The sequence below is a fragment of the Sebastes umbrosus genome, chromosome 7 (genome assembly GCF_015220745.1).
Source record: "Sebastes umbrosus isolate fSebUmb1 chromosome 7, fSebUmb1.pri, whole genome shotgun sequence".
In the NCBI taxonomy this organism is placed as follows: domain Eukaryota; kingdom Metazoa; phylum Chordata; class Actinopteri; order Perciformes; family Sebastidae; genus Sebastes; species Sebastes umbrosus.
This window is the reverse complement of record NC_051275.1, coordinates 12886079-12902687: the sequence shown is the minus strand read 5'-3', so window position 1 is coordinate 12902687 and position 16609 is coordinate 12886079. Positions and strand designations below refer to the sequence as shown.

At 39.6% G+C, this 16609-nt stretch overlaps 1 protein-coding gene and 1 long non-coding RNA gene across 3 annotated transcripts in view; one reads left to right on the top strand and one right to left on the bottom strand.

The window, feature by feature from the left end:
• Window positions 1-16609, bottom strand: part of LOC119491493 — a 38526-nt gene that overhangs the window by 19245 nt on the left and 2672 nt on the right. The window lies entirely within an intron of this gene.
• The window catches only part of tmprss5 (transmembrane serine protease 5), a 6603-nt gene continuing 2240 nt past the window's right edge, over window positions 12247-16609 (top strand). The window contains exons 1-9 of one of the 2 annotated variants that reach the window (XM_037775626.1): window positions 12247-12377; window positions 13234-13372; window positions 13745-13825; window positions 14312-14425; window positions 14779-14914; window positions 15140-15253; window positions 15348-15391; window positions 15572-15734; window positions 15887-16065. In XM_037775626.1, the coding sequence (XP_037631554.1) occupies window positions 12375-12377; window positions 13234-13372; window positions 13745-13825; window positions 14312-14425; window positions 14779-14914; window positions 15140-15253; window positions 15348-15391; window positions 15572-15734; window positions 15887-16065 (973 nt within the window). In that variant the 5' untranslated portion in view covers window positions 12247-12374. Of the gene's footprint in view, window positions 12378-13233; window positions 13373-13744; window positions 13826-14311; window positions 14426-14778; window positions 14915-15139; window positions 15254-15347; window positions 15392-15571; window positions 15735-15880; window positions 16066-16609 lie in introns of both variants that reach the window. The other variant, XM_037775625.1, reaches the window with a different exon arrangement.

Here is a 16609-nt window from a genome sequence, read left to right as displayed (position 1 = left end):
GACTTTTTAAAAATAAATTCGACATGCTATACTAAGACTTTTTTCGACATACTATACTATGGCTTTTTCTTTTTACGACATACTGTACTAAGATTTTCTTAAAAAAATTTCGACATACTATCCTATGAGGTTTTTTATTTTTTCTACAGACTATACTATCACTTTTTTTACGACATACTATACTATGATTTTTTTTATTTTTTCTACAGACTATACTATCACTTTTTTTACGACATACTATACTATGATTTTTTTTACATACTATTTTATGACTTTTTCGATCTTTTTAACATACTATACTATTACTTAATTTGATTTTTCAGAATACTATACTATGAATTTTTATAAAAACAATTTTGATATACTATACAATGACTTTTTTTATTTTACAATATACTATACAATGACTTTTTTTATTTTACAACATACTATACAATGACTTTTTCGTCATACAATACTATGACTTTTTTTCGACATACTAAGCCATGACTTTTAAATCTTTTTAAAATACTATACTATTACTTCATTCGATTTTTCCACATACAATACTATGACTTTTTTATTTTTCAACATACTATACTATGACTTTTTTATTTTTCAACATACTATACTATGACTTTTTTTCCCACATACAATATGACTTTTTTTCAACATACTATACTATGACTTATTTTTTCAACACTATACTATGACTTTTTTCGACTTACTATATTGTGGCTTTTTTCGACATACTATACTATGACTTTTTCAATCTTTTTAACATACTATACTATTACTTCATTTGATGTTTCGACATACTATACTATGACTTTTTCAATCTTTTTAACATACTATACTATTACTTCATTTGATGTTTCGACATACTATACTATGACTTTTATTTTTTCGACATACAATATGAGTTTTTTTTCGATATACAATGATTTTTATTCGACATACTATACTATGACTTTTTTTCTACATGCTATAACATGACTTTTTTAATCTTTTTAACATACTATACTATTACTTAATTTGATGTTTCGACATACTATACTGTGACTTTTTTTCTGACATATTATACTATGACTTTTTTATTTTTTCGACATACAATATGAGTTTTTTTCGATATGCAATGATTTTTATTCGACATACTATACTATGACTTTTTTTACATAATATAACTTTTTTTGTTTTCGACATACCATACTATGACTTTTTTTCTACATACTATATTGTGGCTTTATTTCGACGTACTATACTCTGACTATTTTATTTTTTCGACATACTGTACTATGACTTTTTTTCGACATACTATAATATGACTTTTTATTTTTTTCGACATACTATGACTTTTTTATTTTTTCGACATACTATACTATGACTTTCTTAAAAACATTTCGACATACTATCCCATGAGTGTTTTATGACTTTTTCAATCTTTTTAACATCGACATACTATACTATGACGTTTTTCGACACTGACTTTTTTCGACATCCTATACTATGTTTTTTTTTTCGGCATACTATACCGCAACGTTTTTATAACTTTTTTCGATATACTTTTTCTACATACTTATTCACTTATGGCTTTTTGATGACTGTGCTGCCTTTGACGTTGATTTTGTATTTTAAATAAGTTCTAAGTTAAATAAGTTAAAAAGTGAGCTCAATGAGGTTAAAACATTAAGAACCTATGATTCATTTGTATTAGTTCATATTGTGTGCTGCCATCTACTGGTCAGAGGCATGCCTGCAGTCAGGCACACTGCAATTAAGCACATGCTTCAGTAGAGCACAGACAGTGTTTGATACATGCTGCTGCTGAAAGTGTTTCTACACGCTCGTGCCTCGGGTAACATTTGTCTGTAAGTAATATGTGTAAATAATTAGCAAGCTGTTCTTGTATAAGAATATTATGTTAGTATGTTTTTTATAGTTTTGGTAAAACATGTGCTCTGCTACCTAGTAGTTAGGCTACAGCGGGTAGCTAGTTCTGCTCAGTATTGACTGTGTGGTGAAGTTGCTGTGGTTTTTTGAGCTGTGTTCTTTCATACATTACAGTGCTGCTTTATATTTGGTAGGAATTGTGTATTGTTATCATAATCATGAGTGTAATTCCTACTTTCTAGCCTATATGGATGTGTTAATGTTTGTGTACTAAGTTATCTGACTTATGTCCTTATTTTTGTAATGTTTCAGTTTTACAACCAAAAGTAAATCCAGAAGAGGATACCAACCAGTAAAATAGAAAAAAAGCCTTGTGTGTTTATTGGAGGACTTTGAATGTTAACTGACTGTTTAGCTCTGCTAGAGAGAAGGCATTGCAAGGGCAGTACAATGACGTTTTTCGACATACTATACTATGGCTTTTTTTCAACATATTATAGTATGGCTTCTTTATGACCTTTTCTGACATACTATACTATGACCTTTTTCGGCATCAGCATCGTATAGTATGCAGTTAAAATGGCAAACAATGTCATTGTATAGTAAGTCATAAAAATGTCATAAAACATTAAAAGGGACTGTTAGTAACTTCTTACACATATAAATCAATCCGGGTCGGTGTCCCATGCGCTCGCGTGTGGCTACACTGTTCAGACTCAGACTCCAACATAAACTACACGGAAGCACCAAAACCGCAAAGTTCTATCTAGTGAAGCCCGTCTGTTAAACAGTGTTGGCCACGGTCGGAGGACGCGGGGGAGACCGTAGCTTTGGTCTCCAGGGCCGGAGTCTCTGCTGTACTCTGCTCCTCTGCCTGCCTGCCTTCACTCAGCTTGCTCCACCTCACGTGCATGCGCGCACACTACACACTGCAGAAGACTTCGTAGCTCTGAGAATATCTAGTGAATGTACAGTGGACGTTTGTGCAGAAATAACTGCTGCAGCTCCTCCAGACCAACAGAGGTTTTCCATGTCTTGTGAAGTGACGGGGCTCCGCAGCAAGAAACGTTATCGTCTCCGACCAAAACTCCGGTGTCTCCCCTGTTTCGCAGTCGGGAGGCTGAAGCAGGAAAAGCCAACACTGGGATCAGCATTGATTCATGGAGAGACCTTCGTCTGGTCAGCTAACATTACTGCCAAGCAGGTGAAATATAGAGTGATATTGTGGTTTTAGCCGACGTGTGTCGCCTCACTGTTTTGATCGATGCTTGTTCATGTCTATGTAGAGCTAGCACAAGCGCGATCCCAACGCTGACTTTCGTTGACTTAACAGCCACAGGTGTCGCTGTTAAGCATTTCTGATTCTAACAAGCAGTCCCTTTAAAGCCATAGTTTAGTATGTCTCACCTAGACGCACAACGAGGGAACTGAGCCATGGTTCAAACTCCTTGTCCTCTAACCATTTGTCCAAAAACTTGCATTTCCTCATAAGCTAGGTAGTGAAGAGAACATTATCAAGCAGCAGTCAGTCAGTAGTAAAGTCAAATCTAGCAGGATTCCATAAATAAACTACACAGATTCCCACTACGCGCCTACACAATGATTAAATTCATGCAAACTTACAACTTTTTTTTGGACAGATATACCAAATTATCAAAGACAACAAGAAGTCAAAACTTGTTAATACATTTTAAGGACCTTAATCAGTTAAGACCACGCAGACACTCTGAATTATTTATTACTTTTAGTCATCTATTTTAACTATATTCATTCCTTAACATAACTATTTTAACTCTTTATCCATTACTTTTAGCTGTTCAGGCTTTCCTGCTCTCTTGCGATTCATGCAATATCAATCTCAACGTGGTGTTCAGGTGTTAAAGCAGATTCAATATACAGTATATATATTTTTTTTTAAAAGGTGTTTTCTATTTTTTTTCAAATCAGTTGAGCTTCGAGACCCTATCTTACACCCGGCGCAATGCGGCACACAGCACAGCGAAACTGTCAGTGCTAGTTTCAAACCGATGCAGTTGTCATTTTCACGCCCAGCGTCCATGATGTGTTTGCGCCTATCTGAGCATCCATGGGCATGCTGGTCTTAAAGTGAGGTGTGGTCAGGCGCATTGTCGGCGCATTGCTATCTTGAGGCAGCAGAAAACGATTGTGCCATTGACCAACAAAAACCTGGTCTAAAGTCTGGCACAGTATTTTCCTGCTATTTAAAAAGGGACTTATTCAGATAGTAAAATGTGCCTCCATAGGCAGGTTCACAACACGCGTACACTCCGCTTGTTACGCTCATAGGGACGTGCAGCAGCGCTCCTCCTCCTCAGTTATATACAGTGACGGCGCTAGAACAATGTTTGCATTTACTGTACGTTGCGGGAAAACACAATTCAGCTGACTGGTGACAATTCAAAGTCTAATGAATATAATGAAGTACGCCTCTCAGGCATTCTGTATTGTTCAAACTGCAGCGCACTCTCAGTGCTCCTCCGGTTACTGGCATGAATACTGTGACCACAGAGATTATAGTGCACACACGCTTCTGTGGCATCTTCACTCCCCATCCCTCTGTGTGTGCGAGTGTAGACGTAGGTTACTTCAAAGTTTGCAGACCCTCTCCTCCTAAACAATGGCATTATGAGGCTGATGGATTCACGCATTACGCACCGCCTCTCCGGCAGTGCCCGGCTGCAAGCCCATGCGTAATGCATCTCTGGAGGATTCCACTCAGCTGGTCCAAATCCCCCATGGGTTGCATTGTAAAGTAATACAGTTTTCATTATTTATCAATACATGTTTATCATATTTAGCCTAAGCTTATCGTCATAAAATTAATTTTGCCCTCCCGTGCTGCCTGCACCAGTTAAAATTGCTCCTATGCATTCAAACGGAGTTGTTGATGGCACAGAGGACTGGGTGGAGGCACAGGACCAACCGGCCAAGGACCACATAAAGTACATCTGCTTGCACACTTTCATTTCGTGCACAAGCAGATCCATTTACTCAGTGGAAAACAGCTTGTTTCTCCAATTTGCTGAATCCGCCTGCCCAGTGCAGGCGCACCAGGCTTTGGTGGCAAAGGGAGATGACCCTCCTGCCTTGCGCCTTACTTTGCACCCAGATTATGTGCCGTTTAACTAGCAAAAGTGGAGTTGGACCATGCGCTATAGATGTTTTAAATATGGCCCTCAGTCCTTCCACATGCAAAATGGCAACAGAAGTACCCGGGTGCTACACATGTACACTGGTCCTAATTCAACCTGAACATTTCACTTTTACAGCGTTACAGCCCTGCCCATCATCTGGACAACGACAATGCTGCAGATTCCTCTTAACAGTTTATTGGCTTCTGCCACAAACCTTCACAGTCTCAAGCTGTTTATAGAGTTTATGTGTCATCTGGGCGACTTGCAAACAGCTGGAGTCACTCCAGGCTCTGTGGTGACCTCTGATGGCACGCTGCCAGAGCCGCAGCTGGCCTGTGTTTTATCCCAGATGTGAAAGGAGCTAAGAATCAGTACATCAGGCCTGCCACTGCTCCCTGCACAGCACAGTGAAAGTGAGACTTCTTATCAAATACAACTACTTGCAGCATTTAGTGTAAATTGTTTTGATGTTGGGTTTTATATTCACCTAATCCCTTTGGGATTTAACAGGTTATCGTGGTGGTGCAATGTATTCCTTTGGTTTCCATTTTTATCGTCTCCATTTCACCATAAAGCTTCTGAGTACGCTGTGAATGTTTTATTGTATAATCTATTTTCTACCTATATTACTTCAACCCCGTCAGCCAAATTCCACCCTGCAGTTTCTCTCTACAAAGATCACACGCTCTTGTTTTCCAGTGCTCTGGATTTTTCAGCTCACTTAGTTTTGCCACCCACAGGGATAATTTAAGCTTAATTTTAACTGTAATATAAGAATCCATTCATTTCTTTGCACTAAACAACAGCATCAACTTTGTCATTATGTTTAAAGCTGAAGTAGGCGAGATTGGAGCAAATATGATTAAAAGAAAGTCGCTATATCCTGACAGTAGTGCATGAAACAGGTAACCTGTAAAAAAAATCATGTGCCTCTGTGTCCTCTGTGTCCTCTGGTGTTCCTAACGGCATCTGCAAGATTTCACACCCGGAAGAAAACAAGCAGTAAGAGCTGATCTGAGGTCTGCTGTCCAGCTGCTGTCTATGAGAGCTGGATGTCAATCATTCGCGAACTCTGACCAAACGGTCAAACTAGGCAGCGCTGATCAAATATGAATCAATACTATGTTACGTTAATGCCTATTTCTCGCTTCAAATGTTTTCAGAATCATCTTGTAGTGCACGGTTTAGCTGTAAAATTAGAAAGTTTGTGACGCGGCCGCTATTGTGAAATCTGGTGAAGGAACGCCAAGTTCTGGTCACATGACCAGCCAATAGGAACACTCTCTCAATGAAATGACATGTGATTGGTCAAAGTCTCCCGTCACGGGCTCGATTTTTTAAAGCCTGAAAACAGAGCCAGGAGGAGGTGCAGAAGTCTAGTTATCTCTCAGAACACTTGAATTACAATATGCTGAAAGGTTATTATGTAATTTTTGCCCAATGATGTTAAAAATATACTGCCTACTGCCACTTTAAATGCTATTAGAATACAGGTCATCTGGCAGGTATTTCACACTTTGTTTATGCAGCAGCACAACATAAGGAAGTGGTTTCCAGCCTGTGGGTATGGGACCCCCCCCAAGGGGTCACAAGGTTCGTTTGAGGGGTTGCATGATGATTAAAAAGAATAATTAATCAGATTTCTGCTACATTAAATGATGTATACGTTTTATGTATACTAAAATCATTCAAGTTAAACAACCTGACAAGGGGGAAAAAAATCCTTCTTGCCCAACTTGCATGCATGATTCACTTCAACCATCTTCAAAGTTACAGCTACATGCATCATCAGCAAGTTCAGCTGCCGATGAGAGCTCTTCTTAAAAAATGACAGCATATACTGTAAGCAAAGGACTCAGAGGGTGTTACAGTCATGATAAGGGAGCCAGCAAATGGAAAAGAAAACATAAATTAGTACATCAAACTAGAATTTCAGAAGAGATGACCTTGTTTATTTTCATCTAAAAAAAATAGCTATTGTTTTGCTTTTGTAAATCTAATATCTATTTAGTTGTTACTGGCAACCTATCTATTTATCCATTTATTGGTTTAATTGAAATACTTATTGGCATACAGATTTATTCATCTGTAAATTCTTAATGATAAAATTTGTATGATTACTTTTTATTGTCCAATTAAATCCCTATTCATAATATGTTTTATTGTTCATTGTCAATTAATTAATTGCTTTATGACCATGTGCAAGATTTTACAGGTGCGTTATAACTTGAGAGCTTTACAGTAGATCCAGTGTGATATGTTGCTGACCACTGAACTCAGAGTGTCTTGCTCAAGGGCATTTACAGAATCAACAGCAGTTGTAAAAGGTGTGGGAAAAGCTTTGTTATTTCTAGTTGATCCAACCGTCTGGACTGAACCATTTCTTTCCAACCTTCTCCAGCGTTCATTTCCTTACTTCGTTTAGCTTTGAAGCAAATATGTAATTTTGACTCCACAAACTACGATCATCTCTGTAACCCCTCTACCTCTGATCTCCACCCCGCCTTCAGTGCAAGGCCACGCTCAGTGGAGGAGCAGATTGAGTGGGAGCCAGTGTTAATGTAATCTCCTCTGTTTAATTAGAGTGAGCGTGGTGGGCAGCTAAACCAAACCACATTACCCACCATCTGGTGGGGAGCAGCTCTGCTCTTATAGCCACCCTCACTATCATTAGCCTCTACAAGACAAGACACAAACACATACATGACAGCTATTTATTCATCCTGCCACTTTCAATACAGACACAACTGCATACCATTTAGCCGCTATGATGAGACCATGCGCTGTCATGCTTAGGTCTGTCATAAATATATTGTTGTGCAATTACAATATGTTGCACACTTAAACCACTATATTAAAGTAGGTGTCAAAGATTTTTTTTAAAAAGCCACAAACTGTCCAGCACAGGTTCTCTATAAATGGCTGTTTTTCTCGGACATTTTTGCTCCACATTTTCATCAACTGTGACCTCCAACAGTGACCTTCGACATATTGAAGAAGGAAAAAGTCTATTTGAGCAAGTAATCGTCATACATTTGATGAACATGGTTTTGGTGAATATTTACACAATAATAAATCCAGCTTTTACTTTGACTTCACTGCATGGTTATCCTCAGCTGATCTTAAATGTAAGTCTTTACACCTACCACAAGAGTGCAGTATGCTACCACAGCTAACATCCGGCCCAGACTGCAGGCAGGGCTCGAGCACAGAGGATTTACTGCTCCAGAGAAGGCCGAGCTCACTGGCAGCCAGCAGAGCAATACAATTATTGAAGCACAGAGTAGTCTGGCGTGGATACTAAGCAAGCAGGAACAACAAATTGCTAATTCTGGCATACTTTTAATGGTGCTAATTTGCCAAAATGTTAACAAATATTGGCAAAAAAAAAAGAATTTGTATCCCCAAAGCATCATGTGGAGCACACCCCTGAGCTAAAGCTTCAGACAGGTTCAACCAGAGAGTTTTATACAATCTGGCAGTTCGGTTGCAAATTAATATTCTGCAATTTCAATCAAAATCTTTGAGTAAAAGGATAAGCACTGTGTTTTGTGTGAAAATAAAGACCTATTTAATGCACTGTTTACAATTATTACTGACTTTTTGAAAATGACTGAACCTTTAACATCAGGTGGTAACAATATTCACTTTTATACAGTATATTTAACAGTGCTGTGGAAATATGCTTATTACCTTTGTAGCAGAGAGTGAGTTAATCTGTGCGTTAAATAAAAGATAGAATAATCCTTTATTAGTCCCGCAGTGGAATATGAAGCTGGAGCCAGCAGTCTGTCAACTTAGCTAAGCATAAAGGCTAGAAACAGAAGAAACAGCTAGCCTGGCTCTGTCTTAAGGTAAAAGAACTCACTTACCAACACCAACCATAAAACAACTAATTTGTAATTTTCACTTCTGTTTTTGTACAGACTAAACAAACGAGATATAACATGTTAATTAGTGAGCTTTAGAGGTGCTGGCGGGCAGATTGTTACGTATGGACAGAGCCAGGTAGATTAATAGCTGCTGACTGCAGCTTCATATTTAACAGACAAATATGAGAGTGTTATCAATCTATTCAACTAACACTCAGCGAGAAAGTGAAAGTATTTCCCAATATGTCAACCTATTCCTTTAAAGGAACAGTGTGTATCAGTTAGGGGGATCTATTGGCAGAAATGGAATGCAATATTAATAAGTATGTTTTCTTTATAATCACCTGAAAATAAGAATGGTGTTTTTGTTACCTTAGAATGAGCGGTTTACACATTACACTACATTAGGAGCGGGTCCCCTCTCCACAGAGTCCGCCATGTTGCACCGCCATGTCTCAACAGTAGCCCAGAAGGGACAAACCAAACTCTGTTAGCTGTTCCTGCTTGGGCCAGAGTCGATAACGTTACTCACTCCCCGCTCTCTGTCTTGCTTCACCACTTACTTCCCACGTACACACATACTCTCACGCTGGCTCTGCTCCAAATGGCCTACGCTACTCTTACAACAACTGGTTCTAGAGAGGGACATTTGTGTTTTCGCATCGGTCACCGTAGCTCTCCAACATTCTTGGCACACAGGAGAGGCTTCAGTTGGTTGCAATCTCCTCACCTCACCACTGGATACCGCCAGATCCTGCACAGTGGTACTTTATAAGGTTTAGTTTAGTGCTGTACTACCTTAGACAACAAAATTGTATTTGGATCATGCCTAATATGCTCCACTCTGCCCAGCAACTGTGGGCGCTCCAACCCTTAATGGCCGCCTCTGCTGAGAGGTCATGGGCAACAGCATCAATGGCACAACTCTCCTGACAGCCCACACATCAATGAGTCAGTTATAAATGCCTTGGTGGGCTGGACTTTGGCAAAAAGCTGTGGAAGCGAACACTGTCCAAACTTTAAAAAGAAGCTTCCCTCTCTTCTGCTCAGCTAGAACCTACTGTGGGATTTCCAAGCGGGACCGAGAGACCGCATCTGATGTTCAAGGTTTGGACACCGAGAGAGGCCCACATACTAACGGATGAGATAAGAGGAGCTGATCAAATCTCAGTACACCAAACAGGGAGAGTGCTTCCTCTTCTGATAGCAGAGAGAGATAGATGCAGCTCCAAACTGGGCTGCAGCCAGCCTCTCCACAGTGGACTGTGGTGCATGAATAAATGAATGAATGTAGTCCACACTGGAGCGTCTGTGACACCAAGGTGACAGACTGTTATTGTTGTCATTGGAGGGATTTACTCATGAATTTTAAATTTCTGATTAAAAGATTAACATAATGCTACTCATTACTGAAGTGGTTGTTGTCGTTTCTTATAACACCAAAAACACCAACAATCATTTTGGAGGCTGTAGTTTGTGGTGTTGTTGAATTGAACTGTGTTGTACTGAGAGGTGCGTTTCCAATACTTTGTCCACCCCAAAAATTTTAGTGGCTACAACCACTGATTATTATCATTATCAATTCATCTGTTGATTTTATAGATTATTAATTTATAAAATGTCAAAGAGAAACATGAACACAGTTTCCCAAAAGCCCCAGTTGACATCTTCAAATTGCTGTTATTGTCCAATCAACTGCACATAGATATTTAATTGAATTAAGATATGCAAGTTAAAGTGACACAAAACAGAGAACAGCAGCAAATCCTCTTATTTGAGGAGCTGGAAACAGAGAACATTTAGTGTGTTTGCTTGATAAAAGGTCTTAAAATGACGACTCAGTTATCAAAATTGCTAGCAGTTGTTTTCTGTCAATCAACTAATTAACTAATTGATTAATCAACTAATTGTTTCTGCACTACATTTAACTCAAAACAATTCAAAAGCACCACAAACTGCACAGCCTCAAAAGTTTCAAACAAAAACTGAATATTATAACCTTCATAAAAGGCAGGACTTATCACAGGACTGTTGGATTACACTTAATTAGTTTTAGCCAGGTGTACCTAATAAACTGCCAAATGATTGTAAAATATCTATATCCTACATATCATATCCAGGATTACATATTACGTCGCAAAACAAGGATGCATGAAGGATAAATAATTTCGTGGAAGAACTGATCAGGTGCATGAATATCCCTGAATGAATGAAATGGCTTTATTCATCGTCAAATGATTTCTAACAAAGTGAATCCAGTGAATGGCAGCTCTGTAAATCACTGTTGACTCGGCTGTCTGAGAAAACACATTGCACCAGAAGAGGGAGACATCAAATCCCTGTGAAAATTACCAAACAGCAGCTATGTTCTCCTTGCTCTTCTGTTTGCTTCTGCAGGAGAACAATTAGGCGCAATGCTAATATTATCAAACATTATTAACCTCACAACCCTAGCGATATGAATTTCAGCTGCTGCTCCAATCGCATGCAATTTACACCACTGCTGCAATGCTCATTACTCTGTGTTTGATTTCCGAATAATTCCATATGACACCTGTTAGATGAGCCAAATAGATCTGAGCCATTTCTTGGATTCGGCCTTGACAGTCGGACGAGGAGGAATTTTCTTGCTGGCAGTTGTTCCTTTCACCTGGACTCTAATCCCACACCACGCATATGGGAGATACATAAACAACCTTTGTATCAAATATTATTTTACCTAAGAAAGGATCAAAATAGTGATTTTTTTTCCAATAAAAACAACATTTCGTCAGAGTGTTGACATGAAGACGGGCTTTGATCTCCCTCAAACACCAGATCTCAGTTATTAATTATTCCTACTATTCTTAGAGTTAATGGTTTATTTGAAGCCACTCAAGCCACCTTTTCTATTGTATTTATTTATATAAACTGTCTGACTGTGAGCTGGTAAAAAGGGTGCGGAGAGAGGAGAAAGTCTCATCTGTCAGCGGGCAGACAGAACAGACTTCATTTTGTTCTTGAGTGTTGAGAGACGATAGCTTTGGATTCCAAATGACAGGGATTTGACATGATATGAGACTTTTCAACAATCTGCAATAATGACCTTTTCTCCGTACCTACAAACTGTCAGGTAATAACATGTCTCAGGTGAAAATGGACAATCTTTTGGCACAGGTAAAAAGTGTTACCTAGCAACGCCCGGTGTCCTATCAATGGTCAGCTTGGAGGTATCTCTGGAGATGCTCCCCCCCTACAAAGACCTGGTTCAGCTTGCTTCAACAGGCCCCATGACCCCCCTGGACAAACAACAGCCTCATTCTCTGCACCACTGCTGACCTCATTGTCTCTTTGTGAAGGGAAAACCCAGAGTTGCATTCTGTTAAATGGCAAATGGTGCATCAACTGCGAGCGGGACGGACCTCTCTACCTCCAGTGCAGGCCTACAGATGAGCACGGACACGGCTGACTTTTCCTCAGGACTGTACGCAAGGAAAACATGGTAAGAAAGGGAGACTAAATATTCACTGCACTTTGCTCCATCTGTTTAATGTATGCTATCCTGACAACACCTCTCACACATTGTCACCTGCACCGTCACAATTTTCAGTAACACCTGCTGTTACACATGTAGTGTTCACTGCAACCTCATATCACATTTGTTTCTGTCACATTTACTTGTTTTTTTAATATATAACTTACATGCATCTTACGACCTATGCTGCACAGCTGCACTGATTTCCGAAAGTGCTCTTGCACTATATGCAACTCATGCTAATCCCAAATCCAAAATGACATGTTTAGCGACACTCAAGTGCTACAGTAATACGAGAGCAGATGGTGTGCCATTTATTTAGATGGATTTTGTACTGTAATTGTATAATACCAAGTCTGCATCTCACATCTATGGAGAGCTTTATTATAATTACTGTAATACTCTCAATATGTTGCTAAGAGAAACAGCTGCTCCTTGGAGAGTAAGCCCAATAAAAACACGCACACGCTCCAGAGTGATAAAACTTTTTCTGAGAAAAGGAGTAGCAAATGTGCTTTAACCTCAAATTAAAAATTTGTTGAACAAGACGCAAAACAGACCTCAACTTGCTCATTATACCTCGCACACTGAGGGGACGCACCTGTGCACACCTACAGATCTGACTTTATACACCTGGACTGGTCAGTGATGGTTAATATCCAGGATTACAGTGCTCCTAATTAAATCTGACAGAGCCTGACAGGTGCACTGTTGTTAGGGAGCAGACGGTCAGCAGGTAGTTTTTGTCACAAGTGAGCAAACTTGCCAAAATTCAAGAACAAGCTGTAAATGATGTCTGATGTGCTGACTGTACTTCTTATAGAGTCTTGATGGTGACACATTGTCAGTGATTGAGAACCCGGCGGCTGTCAGCCATCCTTTTCATTCAGAGAAAGCAGCAGGAGTCCCAAGGACCAAGGGAGTACAGAGCTGGTTAAAAGGGATTCACTCTACGACTCACGGTAAGCTCCAGTGGAGCACCGCCCGATGGGCATCAGACTACAATAGCAATCTTGCGTCACCAGTGCAAGAAAACAAACAAAACGGATGCCACCCTAAATATAAATAACAAGCCTAATTAAGACTTTGCACTGAATCAAACCATCCACAGTTAAGTGATAAGAAGTAAAGCAGTGCTTTTTTTTAATAAAAAAGTGTCACTGTATTAATTTGCTTTTCATCTCTTTAGTGTGGTGCATGTATTGAATATAGCTGCCTCTGTCGCTGCGCTGTGTGTCAGTGTACTATATATGTAACAGTTGACATTTAATTATTCTTCTCAGCTCATATCTGGGATCAAGAGGCGTTAACTCCAGTCTTAATTGTTTCTTTAGCTCACAGGCTGGTGAGGCTGCTGGCAGCAGTGTGTGCAGTTGGACTACTGGGAGGCTTAGCTGTAGGTGTCTGGTTTCTAGGTGAGTCATTGTGTTGAGATAGAATCAGTAAATTAGCTTAACTGTAACCAGGAACTGTTGAGACGAATGTGAAAAATGTCTTGTTAAAACCGCTCAGGCTTCTGTACATTTTCAGGTGTCAGCAGAGCCTGTCAGATACTGGATTTTTGAGGGCAATATAATATCAGCATTTGAAAGGTTTAAACATTTTGATAAAGGGCTGCAACTAACAATTATTGTCATTACCAATTGTTTTATCCGACCAACAGTCCAAAACTCAAAGATATTTAATGTATCTTAATTTAAGGGAAAGCAGCAAATTCTCCTATATTAGAAGCTTTTGCTATTGACAAAAAAATCTAATCTACAATTGTTTTGCTCTACCAGACAGAGTTTGTCTGTTCTGGGTACTAATTCAGATAATCTGGTAACATTTAGCTAACATTTTGCTGCCGGTCTCACTGGCTAATTAAAAGACTGATTAACTGCATCTTTATCTACATATAGTCAGACTTCTGCTGAGGCCTTCCCACTCCCAAAGTCCAGTGGGACTTGGGGACACAAAGGAGACGCCTTTCTGCAACGTGACAGAAGATATTTCAATCTCTGACCCCAGGAAAGGTCTGTGTTTCCTCCTCTTTTTGGTGTTTGTTTCACTGATTTACAAACAGTGCAGGATCGTGTGGTTGCACACTGTTATGCGATTTATCATACTGGGTCACCTTTGAAGTGATTTTTGAGTTGAACAGTAGCAAAAATTATCATTCAACAGCTGCTTCTTGTTGCCTTTTTGTTCACTCTTGAGAGACGCCCATTGACTGACATGAACACATCACACATAATGATCTGTTTGTATTGACTACATTAGCATAGATTGTGTTTTTCCTAATCATTTCCCACTCATAGAAGAGGCTCGTTCATTACTGTTGACTGAGAGCTTGTCTCTGGAGGGATTTTCAATCAATCAGGTTCAGTGTTTTACAGAATCAGCCCGGAGAACTCCCTCCTGGAGATACAGCTGGGAAAGCTGCCCACCTGGCTGCCAGTGTGCTACGAGAGGTGGAACTCTTCACTGGGAACGCTGGTCTGCAGGCAGCTTGGTTCTCTGAGGTCTGCACCCCTGACAGGATCACACCTCAGCCCTTAACATTGATTTTGATTGGAGCGCCCACTCACTAACTTTTAGTTTAGTCTTGCTTTAAGCCTGATTTACAAAGTTGAGGGCCCAGCTTATTTACAATTTGCCAATACCTCATTTGCGACCTTGCTTCACACGTTATGAGTCTGAATCATCTCACTCACTCCCACCCATTTTGCATTATGTTCTCTTAACAGACTGACCAAGCATAAAGGAGTGAATCTAACCGATATCGGGCCAAACTATACTGATGGCTTTATACAAATTACCTCAGAACACAAGAGCAATCTGGAAAATATGTGGCAATTCAGGTAAGGCAATTTGTCTGAGGACATCATACTCGTAATGATGCAGAGAAAATTGTTTAATTATGCATCATTAGTTACACAATTTATTTTCATTTAGGGGGAACTGTATCACGGGGAAGGTTATCGCTTTGCAATGTTTTGGTGAGCAAATTAAACTTAACTTTTTGTTTGACTTTGCATCTAACACAAAGCCCTGTAGTTCCTTAATAATATTTCACAAAAAAAAGCTTCATGTCAGCAGCAGACAGAGTGAATTATGTCACTTGCTGCAGCACTTTCTGACCAATCCAACTCCTTTTTGATGAATGGATCTCTGTGTAGAGTGTGGGACGCGAGCGAAGCTGCCCAGGATAATCGGCGGAGTTGAGGCCTCGCTGGGCAGGTGGCCTTGGCAGGTCAGCCTCTACTACAGCAACCGTCACACCTGCGGGGGCTCCATCATCACCAGTCAATGGGTAGTCACAGCTGCCCATTGTGTGCACAAGTAAGACAGCTGACCTTACCAGCGCTAAAAGGTCCGGTGCTACAGACTCGATGGAGAATAATCAGCCATTAACAGCTGCACCAAACTGGACACAGCAATTCGCTCTTCTCAGTATCTGCCTTTTCTTTTCTTTTCTCAAATGTCAGCTACAGGCTACCTCAGGTATCCAGCTGGGTGGTCTATGCCGGTATTGTCACCCGCAGCTCAGCCAAAATGGCTCAGCACACAGGATACGCCGTGGAGAAGATCATTTACAACAAGAACTATAATCACAGGAGCCATGACAGCGATATAGCCCTGATGAAACTGCGGATCCCGCTGAATTTCTCAGGTCAGTCTGGGAGGCTCCTTACAAGCTTTGCACACAAAAGCATTAGCAAGCACTCCAAAACACAACAAAATGTCAATAATATGGCCTCAGTTTACTGTTCTATTGTTTTATGGTGACACAATTCAGCAAACAAGCCTCCATCAGGCCACCACAAAAGTGGTATAAGCGATCATTGCCAGGTGTGTAGGGTGTTCTAACTTCTGTAACCATACTGAATAATGATATACACTTTTAATCAACAGGATACAAACATATGTTGCACCATAACACAAAATTACTCTGCAAAAACAACATCTTGTAGAATCAATTCTTTATACAAGTTCAATGGGCATAAACAACCTCAACAAAGTTTAAAGATCCCCTCCAGACATATTTTGAGACATCAAATATTAATCTTTCTATGTTTTTTTCACCCAAAAAATCCAATTACCTTTTAAAAAAACATTTTTAAATTACATCTACTCCTTGTCCCTCACTGAAAAATCAAGAATAAATGAATACGTAAATATTTTTTTTCATTTCAAACTTTTAACTACTGCAAACA